The 13,576-nt window shown below is 47.7% G+C and overlaps 1 protein-coding gene across 1 annotated transcript in view; it reads right to left on the bottom strand.

The window, feature by feature from the left end:
• Il17rd (interleukin 17 receptor D) overlaps positions 1-13,200 on the bottom strand; it is a 66,305-nt gene extending 53,105 nt beyond the window's left edge. Inside the window, exon 1 of the mRNA XM_038349587.1 lies at positions 13,053-13,200. Coding sequence (XP_038205515.1) covers positions 13,053-13,178 — 126 coding nt within the window. The 5' untranslated portion in view covers positions 13,179-13,200. The remainder of the gene's footprint in view (positions 1-13,052) is intronic.
• Positions 13,201-13,576: the final 376 nt, after the last annotated feature.

The raw sequence follows: 13,576 nt of genomic DNA on the forward strand, positions 1-13,576 counted from the left end.
CAGGGGAATTGCCACAAGTTCCAACCCAGCATGATCAATGATCAACATGGTGACTTCCATGTCAGCCAGAGCTTCATAGGGTGACCCTACCTTAAAAGAAAGGAAGAAAGAAAAAGGGAGGGTGGGAGGGAGGGAGGGAGAGGGAGAGGGAGGGAGGGAGGGAGGGAAGGAGGAAGGGGGGAGGGAGGAGTGACAGTGAGGCCCTAACAGGGTGCAGCTTCTCTCCCCTGGTTTGTGCCTGCTCTGCTCAGGGTTCCTGCAAAACACTAAAATCTACGATGACCAAAGCAAAGGCACTGCGCAATAGGGGGGGAAAGTACTATAGTTTAGTATCATGTGTTTGTTTCGCCCACGAAGCCGGGGAAGACTGTTTGCGAGGGACAGAATGCCTGCTTAATCAGCGAAAACTGCATTCGCTGCCCTGCTATTCAGTGCGGCTTTCCTGAAACCAGACACTTTGCCCCTAGACCATAAGATTGAAGCGATTGAAATGAAAATATTTCCTGTCCAGTGCTTGCCAGTTTCTAGCCCCAGAGTGATATAACAGATGACATCCAGCACAATAAATGCTTTTATTAACCATAAATTTGAGACTGCTTTAGGGATTTGAAGTGTTGGGTTTCATGCTGAAAAAATGTAATGTTATCCGCAGACCATCCGTGAGCAACAAAAACAGAGGTGCAGGTTAGGCCACTTTGATCAAATTATAGCAAGGGGGAAAATCGCCTTTTGCATGTAAAATAGTGGTTGCATTCAGAGGCTATCTTCAGGAAGGACCACAGAGTTTAATCGCATGTCTGAGGGAGTCTGGTGACAATCATCCCACGTGTGGATTTACAGAGCCACCAGGGTCTGTGAATCAGAAAAGCTCCAACACTAGATGGGGTGCTGGTCATTGCCCAATAATTCTCCCTGTTAAGATGGATGCTTAGCTGCATAAAGACCCTACCCACTCAGTACCAACACCACCAGGTTGCCAGAAACAAAAGTATCTCCAGAAATCCCTCCCAGTTGCTCCCAGTCACATCCTACTGGCCTGAATCCAACTCCTGTCTTGATTTAGCATATGCTGCCTGGGCTTCCTTCATTTAGAGAAAATGTGGAGCCCAGGCAGTTGCATGGCCTCAGCCCTCTGCCCTCAACAGCTCCCTCTACACAGGAACAGTTCATTCTGAAATCAAAGCTCTCTGCACTCTGGACCCACCAAACTTGAGGTAGTGTAGCCGTGGAAACGGACACTCTCTCTCCTGGGACCAGAACAAACTAGGCCCGGCAAAGGCAAGCTAAGTTGCCACCCCCCCCCCAGACGCCCCTCACACGGCCTTTGTGTTTGTGTTCCGGCACAGGAGTCTCAGGCCACAGCACTGGGCTTGTACTCCACCTTTGCCAGCACCGAACAGCCGCTGCTTTCTGGCCTTTCGCTGTCAGGCCACTGAGAAGACCACAGACTTGGTGCCAGAAAAGAAAGTGAAAAGCAAAGTTGAACCTCTGAGGTCCATTCTCTGGATGCTGAATGTCCCACTATTACATCCCGGCGTGACATTTCATGGCCAGCAGGGGAGGAGGCCCAGTCCTGAAAGCTGAACAAATGCCAGGCACACAGGCTCGCCTGTGCCCTCCCGGTCCCCCTGGACTTATGAATAAAAGATGGGGGTTTTGTCTGTCGTTCCCCGGGTGCCCTGTAAGAATAACAACTTGTCCCTTTCTGACATTTTAACTCCTTTGAAAAATTACCAATATTAACTTTACAGGTCTTGGCCCTTAAGTCTGTGAGGGCCAAATACAAGCAAGAAAAGCTATGTAATTAGGTAAGAGATAGTGATTCAAGCTAAACTAAAGAAACTGTCTGAAAAGACTCTAAAACTTAGGCAACAAACAATCACAGACCTTAAAGGCTGGGAAATGACTGAGGACACTGAGTTAAGTGGGTTTGCTGGAAATAAAGTTCGGTGTTTTCTTAGCACAGAGAAACTGCTGGATTTTGGTGTGAGGAATCAGTCAGCCGTGCCGGAGCCAAACAGAGGTACTCAACAGAAATTCATCCCAGTCCCTGAAGGCAACAAGCCCATGAGCAGCAGAGGCCTAAAGCATTCTTGAGGAAGAGCGCTGCCACCTTCCAGAGAGCGCAGCTGACTTCAGTCTCCAAGAGGGGGTTTGCTCCAGAGAACCAGGTTACCCTGCACTTTCTCTAGACATACAATAAAGTAACAGAGAAGCCCAAGACGGACAGTGGTGGAACATGCCACAATCCCAGCATTCAGGAGGCAGAAGCAGTCGGATCTCTGTGAGTTCAAGGCTAGCCTGATCTACACAACGAATTCCGGGACAGTCAGAGCTATTAGTCAGAGAAACCCCATCTCAGTAAAACCGAAAGAGAGAGAGGGAAGCCAAACTGCATTTTTACGAAAAGGACAATGGAAAACCAAACTTTATTTCCCACTAGAAAGACCTCTAAATGTAACTATTTCTATTTACAAACAAACAAATTTTGCTTAAGGGTGAGAAAGAGCCCATATCTATTAACAGTTGATATCTAAAATCCAAGGCTTTTGGCAGGTGACCATGCGGACCAGAGTCTGGGTGGACGAACTGTTTTACACTAACAAGCGAAACGAGCATTTACTTCACTACTCTGCCCGCTTTCCTACAGGCTTGATTTCAGAATACCAAGCATAGGAGAACGAACGCAAACATGGGAGCCCTGGTCACGGGTAGCAGGCTGCAGAAGATGTCTGCAGATTATCAAATGTTACTAACATTGAAAAGAAAAATAATTTAAACTGAGTGTGGCAAGGCACACCTTTAATTCCAGCACTTGCGAGGCAGAGGCAGGGTATCTGGTTCAAGGCCAGTCTGGTCTACAGAGCGAGTTCCAGGACAGCCAGGGCTGTTACACAAGAGAAATAACAATTCCACTTTAATACAGACAAAAATCCAAATCCTTGTAGACTTTTAAAAACCCTAATTGATGTCTCATTCACCTAGCTGGGGGTGGTATGCACAGCAGACACTTAAGATATTATTTCTGCTTTTTGTTTTTTTGTTCTGGTTTTGTTTTGGTTTTGCCAAGATTTCTTTGTGTAGCCCAGACTGGCCTTGAACTTCTGATCTGTCTGCCTGCCTCTCCTAGTTCTAGAGTGCAGGTGTGTGGTAGATACCATGCCAGCCAGTGTTCCTGCTTCCCAAAGTCACGGGTCGCTTTCCAATCCTCTCCCTTCCCTGGAACTTGACAGCAATTTATCATTCTCTATCTTATCAGAATCCCTCCTAATTTTAAAATGTCCTAGAGGCCCTTTAGAGCCCCCCCCCACACACACACACCTCCTACCCAGACTCCCTGCATTACCTAACCCATCCTTCTTAAGGAAGATAAAAGCAAGAATTACCCTGGACCTGGCCAACTGGAAAAATTATGCACTTAAAACCATGTACTAAATAAAAAGAAGGAAGCTCAGTGAACGGGAGACACACGGGAGACACACTTGAGTGAGAGGATGTGGGGAGAAGAATCCCTGCCCCTCGATGACTCAAAACCCAAGAGGTTAACAATGAAATGAGAGGCTGAGTGGCCGGAGCTGCACGGAGGGGTCTGGGTCCCACAGCACAGTGCACACTGGGAACCCACAGCTCCTGAGACCCTGAAGCCGGCTTTGGCAAGCACAACCAGATGTTGGCTTGTTTTTTTTCTTTTCCCTACTTAATTTTGGTAAAACTCCATGACCTCTTTCTCAAATTAAAAGGCAATGCCTTTTTCTTTCTTTCTTTCTTTTTCTTTCTTTCTTTTTTTTCCCAAACCACAGGAGCTATCTTTAGTGAAGCCTTCTAAGGATTTCATTAATTCATAACCAGCCAACCAGGACTTTTCCCACAGTCTCCCACAAAAGCCGGGGGAGTCACTGATTGCTTGGCTGGGTCTGAATATGAGCAGAGGTAAGATCAGAAATATCTAGTTCCTCCCACAGGGAAGTGAGGCATGAAAACCAAAGCCCACAAAAACTCATTACCACAGCTGGCCAGAAAATCCCCAGCCCATAAGGCAAGGAGCACCTCTGATGCTGATGGGCCAGCCTCCTTGTAACCTCAAAAAAATGAGCCACATTCACAAACGGGGTGAGGACAACACAGACTATCGTGACAAAACGAGGTCTGGATCTCTTTTAAAGAACATTTTCATACGGAGCAAGGGCCATTGCTAAGGCCTGAAAACAACGCTACTTAGTTTGATGCTCAGCAGCCACGTTTTACATTTTTTTCTCATCCTTTGTGCGGGGAACCAGGAACGGTCCTAGTGTTCCTCATAAGAACCAAGCACTACAAGATTGGTTCTCTTGTAACAACAGCCCCTGCTGAAGTCCCTTGGTTAGGAGGACCTAGTCTGTAGCCTTCGCACAGTACACCAACCTTCCTGAAGGCCATAATTTGTGGAATGAATATGGTTAAATCAAGACAATCCTTTTGCTACACTGGCACCTCATTCCACATCCTCAGTCAATGTCAAGAGAACACAAGTTAACTAAGAGAGAACATCAGAGGGTTTTTTTTTTTTTTTACTAACTTAGTTAGGTGTGGCTTCTTCAGAGTGACCACAGTAGACACCAACTTGCAAAGTGACAATCCTATCATCCTATTTTAATATCCTACAGAGCACTCAGCCGCTCAGGAAATACGGAAGGAAAATCTTATGTGTACCAGCAGCAGGTAGAGATGGAGAAGGGAAATAATCAGAGAAGCCAGGTTTGGTGGTATATACCAGTAATCTCAGGACTCGGGAGGCTGGAGGCTTGAACTTTGAGACAACCTAGGCTACTCAGTGAGTTACAGGCTAGCCTCGACTGCAAGCATGGCCTGGGCTGCACTCTCACTAAATCTTGGAGGATGTAAAGGACTTCATCATGAAGGCTTCGTAAGCACAGGTAAAATACACCCAGAGAAGCTGCAGAAAGCGTCCTCTGAACCTGGGGAAACTGAGGCAAAGCAAGATGTCAATCAAAGTTGCTAGGAACCAAAAGAGATCTGAGTTTCCCAAGGTGGCCTGCAAGTAGAGCCTCCGGCACTTGCTTTGACTATGGTTAGCAGTTTGAGGAGCAGCTGAGCTGGGTTCCTGTTTCCCTGTGTGCAATTAGCAGGATGAAGTGGAAGGCTCGAAGGCCAGGCAAAGGCTCCGTGCTAGAGGCTCAGAACCCATCCCTATACTGCCCTGCTAAAAGACCCCACTCCTCCTCTGTTCCCCACCTGGAGGGTAACTTTTGGGAGAAGAAACTGGCATTATGGTACAACATAATAACGCCTGCTTTTTTGTTTGTTTGTTTTTAAGTCTCTGAAAAAAAAAAAAAAAAAAAAAAAAAATCTCTTGCCTTCAAAGAAGTCTTTGTGAGCGCAGGATAGTGAACAGTTACTATAAATTCTAACCAGGAGTGTGAGCGCCCCACCTAGAGCAAATGTGCACACCCCAGAAGGAGGCCATAAAACCGTCCCCCAGCGGGGCGTGCAGGGCTCCTACATTTGGTTGGCATTCTTCGGCACTTCCCTTAGATTAAGTGGGGGAAGTGCGGTTCAGGAGGAGAGAAACCAGAAATCACCTGGATGGAATAAAACCCCAGGGACAAAGTTTTTAAACCATATGGCCCATCTAAGAAAATGCATCTTTCACTCAAATGCCCCTTTGCCCATCAAGCCTCTCACTCCTCAGCACAAGAGTCAAGCTCAGAAGAGAAATCTGTGGCCACAGCCAGAACTCTGTAAAGGGTCACTATCCAACCAACACAGGGAACATCTACAAAATGAACAAAACATAACCCTTGGGAAAACTCCTAGGTTTTAAGAAAAAAAAGTACTTTTTTGCATTAAGCATCAAACCCAGGGCAAACCAAGCAAGACCTCTACTACTGAACCACCCTACCCTCTGCTAGTTTTAAGCTGGAAGAGGGTGGTAGCTGTATTTAAACGCTAATCCTTCATGATTTCCAAAGGGTTCATTTGAAGATTGGTTTAATGGGACATGTAAATACCCACTTAAACATCTTAATAAATGTTTAATTACCTATCAACATCCATTCCCTTTTCAAAGCTGATACGTCAATACTTCATGGCTTCTCTAGGAACATTAGTGTAGCAGCTTGAGTGCACAGCCTCACGTTTAACGTCTATTGCGTCAGATTTAGAGGGGACCATGGGACACCATGATTCTACCATACTCAGCTTCCAACAAAGATCGCCACCCATTGCTCTTCCTGCTCCTCTGGTAAAGCCGTCTGCCAACAGAACTCGCTCTAGCATTAGGCTCACCATAAAGGAAACTGTAAACATGCAGGTTGAGGTAGTTTTCATTTATACGACTGAGTCAGAAAATTTATAGGCCAACTTCCGTTTCAGAAGAAGAGAATTACACGTGTGTTCACATCACATCTTCATCCTGTCATCTACTCTGTGATTTGTTGAAGACAGATGGTACCTATTAAGTCCCCCCTTTTAAATGCTGTAGCCTTAATTAGCTACATCCACCTTCCCCCAACATTTCCAAACAAGGAACTAAAGAAAAGGGAAGCCTTTTACAATGGATACTTTGAACAATTGAGTTGTAAATGTTAAAACAGTCCTCTCTGTAACAGACTACAATTATTTTTTTTTAAGCAGCCAACGTTGATTTTCAGTCTTTATTACAATTTTTAAATTGTTCTATTTCTAGTTTCTGAACCTGTGTTATTAATTAAACCTTCTTCAAGATAATGCTTGGAAAAGAACTAGAGTGTCTCCCTAGGACGCTAAAGCTGCAGACTTCCCATGGATTTCTGGTCCCGTGCAAGCCACCCAGTAGCGGAGGAGCTAGCCCTGTGGTATCTGTGACTAGACACTGTGCCCTTCCTAAACACAATTAAGAAAGTCTGTTGCTTGACCCATTTTAACTTGTCCTATGTAGATAAAACATACCCCAATTTTAATTTTTAATTTGGGTTTCCCTTATTTAAAAAAGACCCATTTATGCATTCAGGACTTTAAGCATGAATTATGTCCACTGACTAAATTTTGAGAAAAACAAGAAACCACCTAGTAGACTCCTAGACTTGCCCCCGCTATAATCAGCAGTAAGACTATTTGCTTCAATTGGATACGATCACTCCAGGGCTTGTGTCTTTTCAATCAGCTGGTGGCCCCCGCCGGGTTTAGAGTAGCAGAGGGGAAGTGGCCTGTGGTTAAACAGAGGAAATACCAAGGCATTTTAACAGAGCAAATAGTCTCTTCACTTCCCACCAGGAGGAGCTTCAAAGGCCCAGGCCCTGAGGAGACAATTGCTGCAGGCCACCAGTCATCTAAGCCTGTGTCAGGACCATTCAGAACTTCCCGAAGGCAAAGATAAACACTGCCCTAAAGGACAAAGAATGCCTCCCACCGGCTGGGCAAGTCTGGCCTCTTGAAACCAGAGAGAGCTCCAGACGTACAGAAGGCAAGTGGCCTGCCACGTTTAGGGAAGATGCAGACTGGCAAAGGTGCAGATGCCAGCGGGTCAAGAGAGAAGTCTGACTTAAGGACAGCCCAGTGACCTGCCATTTATACCTGAGCCCACACCACACACACACCCCCACCTCTGTGGGGGCCCCAGCTTCCAGAAGCCTTTAAAGCCATCCATCACAGACAGGCACAGGAGGCAGTGGGGAGTGAAAGAGGACAATAAAATTGTTGATGGGATGGCCCCGCAGCAGCAGACATCTGGGGGGGCTGGGTACATGGAGTGAAACGTTCAGGAATAGATGAGGGGAAAGGGGGTTGAAAGCAAAAAACCACCCAACACACTTTAAGCCAAATGAAGCATGAAAAACACTCAACTTAAAATACAGACTGAAAAAGGCCTGAGCCTTTTCGTGGGGAAGCTGTCTGTTAGGTCTGAACTGCAGAGACAGATCTGGAGCCTGCTCTGCTCCTTCCTCAAGACAGTTTTCCAGACAAACCCAGCTGTTCTGGAGAGGAACCTGGTGGAAGTGTCAAGTGCCAGTCTCTCCCAGGCCTCCTCTCTAACCCTAGACCACAGGACCCCACCCAAGCCAGGATGCCCTGCCTCGCCAGCTCCTAGATTCTTCAAACAGCCTCCCTTCTGGTGTTGTTGTCTGAGTCCGGTGAAACAAAGCCCAAATGACTGACTGTTAAATGTTTAGAAAGCATTTTCTCTTCCTCTCCTAATTTTGGATCAAAGCAATGTTGTCTCATTGAGAAGGCACCAGAAGAATCATCTTACCCCAGGATCTTGTTCAAATGCTAACACCTGGGCTTTACCATGCTCTCATTCCGGTCTTCATTCTAACAAATTTCCAATTCGGATACCAGAAGCTTTTGGAGATATCTTTGAAAAACCAGCTTTGGGAAGAAATAATGCTCCACGCAGTCCTCATAAGGCCCTGAGTTGGTAACTAGCACAATGGTCCAGGAACTTCAGGCCTTCAGGGTAGGATGGGTGGGGATGGAGAAAGAGAAAGAAAGCTAAGGCCATGCAGGCTCCTAGCCAACTACAAAACAGTCCGGAAGAAAGTATTGTACGTTTCATAAAAACAGCTCCAAAAAAAAAAAAAAAAAATCTGCCAACCCAAAACTAAAATAATTTTAACCTAAGAATTCTGTACTTGACACAGGAGCGTCTGTGTGTGATGTGATCCACAGGACACAGAACAAGCAGATACGGGACTTCGGAGTCATGAGCGGCAAGTGAATGAAAATGCATCCAGTTCAGAATCAAATAAACACGCCTGGGCTCTCAGCCAGGAGGAATTCTTGGATTGGACTTTTATCAGGGGCCTAAATTTTAACCAGCTGGAAACCCTATTACTACCCTATTCCTTTCTACCTTTGGAGATGGAACATTTGCCTTAAATGGGAAACTTGTCCTTCATTGTATGGTGCCAGCACAGTTTCCGAGTTGCTAAAGACAGTCTTCTGGGGGAAGGGGTTTAGACGTTGTAGTTCAGACACAATAGACCAGGGAATATGTATGCCATCTAGGGCAGGAAGGAAACCAGAATGGCCCCTAGGAAATTTGTGAGAATGGATCTCTCAGCACTAGGGATTGACATGTTAACGGTACCCATCACAAGCAGAACCATGCCTCCATCAAAAAGAGCTCAGAGCCTAGGGAAATGAGTCAATGGGCATAAGCAATTGCTGGACAAGCAAGAGGACCTGAGTTCAAATCCTCACCACCCAAATAAAGTCAAACAGGGGCAACCATGCTCACATGGCTGTGCCTGTAACACCGTGGGTGCTGAGGCGAGCAGAGACCAGAGAATCACTGTGGCTCACTGGCTGCCTGCCTATCTGCAGGTTCAGCAAGAGACATGTGTCAGGTCCCCTGACATCCTCTGGCCTCTGCATGAGTGCACACCTGCACAACCTAATCTGCTAAGTCAACTAAATAAAACACATATATCAAAAAATAAAAGCAGTAGTAGAAAGTGCCAGGCGGTGGTGGCTAATCCCTGTACTCAGGAGGCAGAGGCAGACAGATCTCTGTGAGTTCCAGAACAGCCAGGGCTGTGACCTAGAGGAACCCTGGCTTAAACGACAACAAAAGGAAAAGAACAAAGGAAAGTCGTAAGGGATTCAAGTCAGTGTCAGTGCAGGGCCAGCTCCTCTGGAAGTTTTACAGACTCTAACTCCTTTGAAAAAACAATTATTTATTATTCAAAGCACATCTTTACCTGGCAAAGACTGAGGTTTTCTTTTTCTTCAAATAGTTGAGGAAGTGTGCCCACAACTCATCTCTAAAATACTGAGCTGTGTTCAAGATGGTATCGGTCCCTTAATTACCCCACAAGTATTAGGGAGGTTGTGAAACCTGACCACTTAAATCAGGCCAGCTCATGGGCCCTGAGAGCAGTTCTCCCGGCTGCAGCACCTTTAAATCCTGTGGAAATATCCAGTCCTACAGAGGCCTGGCTTTCCTGCCCAAATGCCCTATGGAGATTAAGCGGGGCATTCACTCATGTGTTCTCCAGTGTTCACCCCGCCTTCAGGCTTCAAGGTTCTAAGTGAAACTCAGACCCCAGGATGATACCCACTGCAGTTCAAATCACTTGTTTACCCTCTTTACTTCTTTCAAATCACATATAATTTACCCTTATTTACTTCTTATTTTTGTTTGTTTGAGGTGTGTGTGTGTGTATATATTTACTATATATATATATATTTACTATATATATATATATATATATATATATATATATATATATATATATATATATATACTATATATCCTTGGCTGGCCTGGAGCTCGCTATGTAGGCCAAGCTGGCCCTGAATTCACAGAGCTCTGTCTACCATTACCTTCTGGGTGCAAAAGGCTTATAGCACCACCACCCCATCTTTATTGATTATCCTTCCCCTGACCCTCCAAGCAATGGGGAATGACCCCAGACCCTGTAGCCCTGTAGGATGCTAGGCAAGCACTCTACCAATGAGCTACCCTTTCCACACCCCCTCCCAACCTTTGCTTTGCTTTCTTTGGGGTGGGGGAGCAACTCACAGCCATCCATCCTCCTGCCTCAGCCTCTGACCCTTATTCTATTTATACAGGCCCAACTAGACTGTAAGTGACCTCAGAGACAAGGCCAACATCCACAGGCTGAGTAGCAGACCTGGTTGGAGAGGCAGGTAGATAAGACTCGAAAACCCAAGATTCTGAACACTAGTACCTACTAGAACCCCAGGACAAAGCAACCTCTGGGACATCTTAATTCCTGAAGTAGGAACAAGGAGGGCTTCCTGTAGGAAGCCATGATAGAGCTGAGAGAAGATACTAAAAAGAAGCAAAGGATGATATTTTCCCAAGGTTTAAACATGGCTGCAGTCAGGCACACTATGCAAAGGCCTGCTGCAGACGGGACACAGCACATGGAAGCCTGGTACGCAGATCTCCTTGCCTACCTCCCACTGGAGGTGAACCCAGACCACAGGCATGCCATACACATGTTCTGCTGCTGAGCTATATCACCCCCACCAGTCTTCCTTCCTTCTTCCCTTCCTTCTTTCTTTCTTCTTTTTTTGAGAAAGGGTCTCTCTGAGTTGCCCTGGCTAGTCCTGAAACTCATTCTGAAGCTTAGGCAAGCCCAAAACTTTTGTTCCTGAGCCTCAGCCACCTGAGTAGCTGGGATCACAAGCACTGGGCTCAGGTATCCCGATTCTTCAAATTGTTTAACGTAGGATTTTGCAGAAAGATTGCAGGGTCTACATGTCCTCAACCGAGATTTGTAGGGCACCAGGGTTTGAGGCCACCAAGAAAATTAACCACACAGAACTGGCAAGCACCAAAGAGTAAGGGACCTGAATGAAAAAGTAAAGCACAGGGCACAGCATTGGGGAGGGTTTCCCTGAAGAGTGTCACGGTGTCACAGGAAAGCAGGCTCTCAGGGCAGAAAACAGTCGTGATGGAAAGCACACCCGGGGCCGTGTCGTTAGAAGCTGGACAACAGAGGGGAGGGGGCAGAAAACAGTGCTGTGCAGGCAGGAGGGTGAGGAAGCCAGGCCTAACCTCACAGGTACCAAGCAGGCAATCACAGAAGAGAGGAGCCATGAGAAAGAGGCTGGACTCTGGGATATGACCCAGAAGCTTCCATGTTCATCCAGGAAGGCGAAGGATTGCAGTAGGCACCAAGGCAGGAGCTGTTGAGATCACTCCCAGGAGGCCAGGAATGTGGGTGACAGTGATGGGCTCACATGGGAGGGGGTTATCGTTCAGAGACAATTAGACATCCACTGTTAAAACTTTACAAGCAGCAGGTATCCTAGGTACTACAGCAACTGCCAAGACCAATCTAGATCTAAAATCTTAAAAGAATTGATAAGAAATTTGGAATCTGTTAAAACTAACAGGGATATTTTACTGCAGTGGAAACACAGTAAGAAACCATGAGGTTTTACCCAAAGGGAAAAAGGTAACAGCATTCCCTAAGAGGAAAAGAGTGGGAATCGTTGACCATAGCTGCCTGTTCTTCTCTGGTTTTCTGAACTGTGATTCTCTCTAAATGTGAAGCAAGTGAGCTAAGTGTCCTTAAGAGGCGTCCTGTCCTGGGTCTTGTCTGTATTGAGGCTAAGACAACCTTGGTCTAGCAAACTTCCCTAAGATACCCTGAGCCCTGCGGAAATCAGCAACAACATCCCCATCCCTCTGTTTTCCAGATGAGAAAACTGAGACTGGGCAGACACGCTCTTGGCTGCCTGAGGGCAAAGCCTGTGTTCTCACAACAGGGCTGAAGGTGCGACTGGCCTGGCTCTCAGCGCCCTTGTCTCTGTGGAAGGCTCAAGGTCCACAAACCAGGAGACCGCACTACACAGGAAAGGAACACCCGCTCTGGGGAGAGGGCTTCCAAGTACACAGAAAAAGTCTGGGCGCCACCAGTTTCAGGTCTGGGGCACCTGGCGGAGAGGACCTTTGGCTATGAAAACATCCTCAACTCAAGCTGCGGCGCGTTGAGTGGTAGTGATGGCATCATGAGACCGTTAGCCAGACGAAAGGCTGAAAGGCAGGCAGTCTCTCAGAAAGTTAGGAAGGAGTAGGGTGACGAGCTGCCTGAACAAAGCGATGGCGAGAAAGGAGATGTATCGTTCCCTAGGGCTCTAGGTTCCCTTCCCTGGATGCCCTAAGCCCTTGCAGAACTGCAGACATGAGGTCGAGGGCATGAACCACCAGCTCCGAAGCGCACCCGCTCCGCGACAGCCCGGAAGATCCCTATCCTGGACGCGTAGCCCTGGGGCAGAGGGCCGGGAACAAAGGGTGGGGCGCACGGCCCCCGCCCCGCCGCCCAGCCACCCGCCCTCGGGAGTCGGACCCCAGCCAGCGGCCGCGCCTCATTAGCAACACAAAGGCAGGGGTCGGCGGCCTCTTTCATCCAGAGCGGGACGGGCGGACGCGCGCCCGGGGACCGAGACGCAGGATGGGCTGGAGGAGCCGGGAGCCCCACTGACCGCAGATCCGGCGTCGGGAGATCGGCCGGTCCCGGCTCGCCTTCCCGCGAGCACCTGTGCCCGCCGCGCGCCCCCAGGTAACCCGGAGCCCAAAGAAACCCTCGCCTTACCCTCCAGCCACAGGTGTCGGCGCCCCTCGCGCGGCCCGAGCCGCCCGCAGCCACTGCCAACTGCGAGCCGTTGAGGCAGGCGTTGACAGTGAAGAAGAAGGAACAGAGCTGCAGCCACGGGGCCATGGCCGTGCGCTCGCCCAGCGGGGCCCTTCTCCCCTTGACTGCCGCCTGCAGCTCGCTCTAAGTCCGGAGTGGGCGGTGGCAGCCGTGGCAGCAGGGGGCCCGTCCACACCGAGCATGCGCAACCGTGCTTCGCCCCGCGTCCCTCCGCCAGGTCCCGCCCTCTCTGTCCTGGTCCTGCCCTTCTAGCCCGCCCCTCTGAGGCTCCGGCTGCAGCAAGTTTCAGCCCCCTCATTGAAGGGTTTTTTTTTTTTTTTTTTTTTTTTTTTTTTTTTTTTTTTTTATCCAAAGGATTTGTCTAAATAATGACTGCTCCAGACAAAAACTTGGGGCGACTCAAAAGAATATAATAATAGTAATTTTAAAATTAGTAATTTAATGAGTACTTACTTTGCACATGT

Source organism: Arvicola amphibius, chromosome 12 (assembly GCF_903992535.2).
Source record: "Arvicola amphibius chromosome 12, mArvAmp1.2, whole genome shotgun sequence".
NCBI classification, from domain to species: domain Eukaryota; kingdom Metazoa; phylum Chordata; class Mammalia; order Rodentia; family Cricetidae; genus Arvicola; species Arvicola amphibius.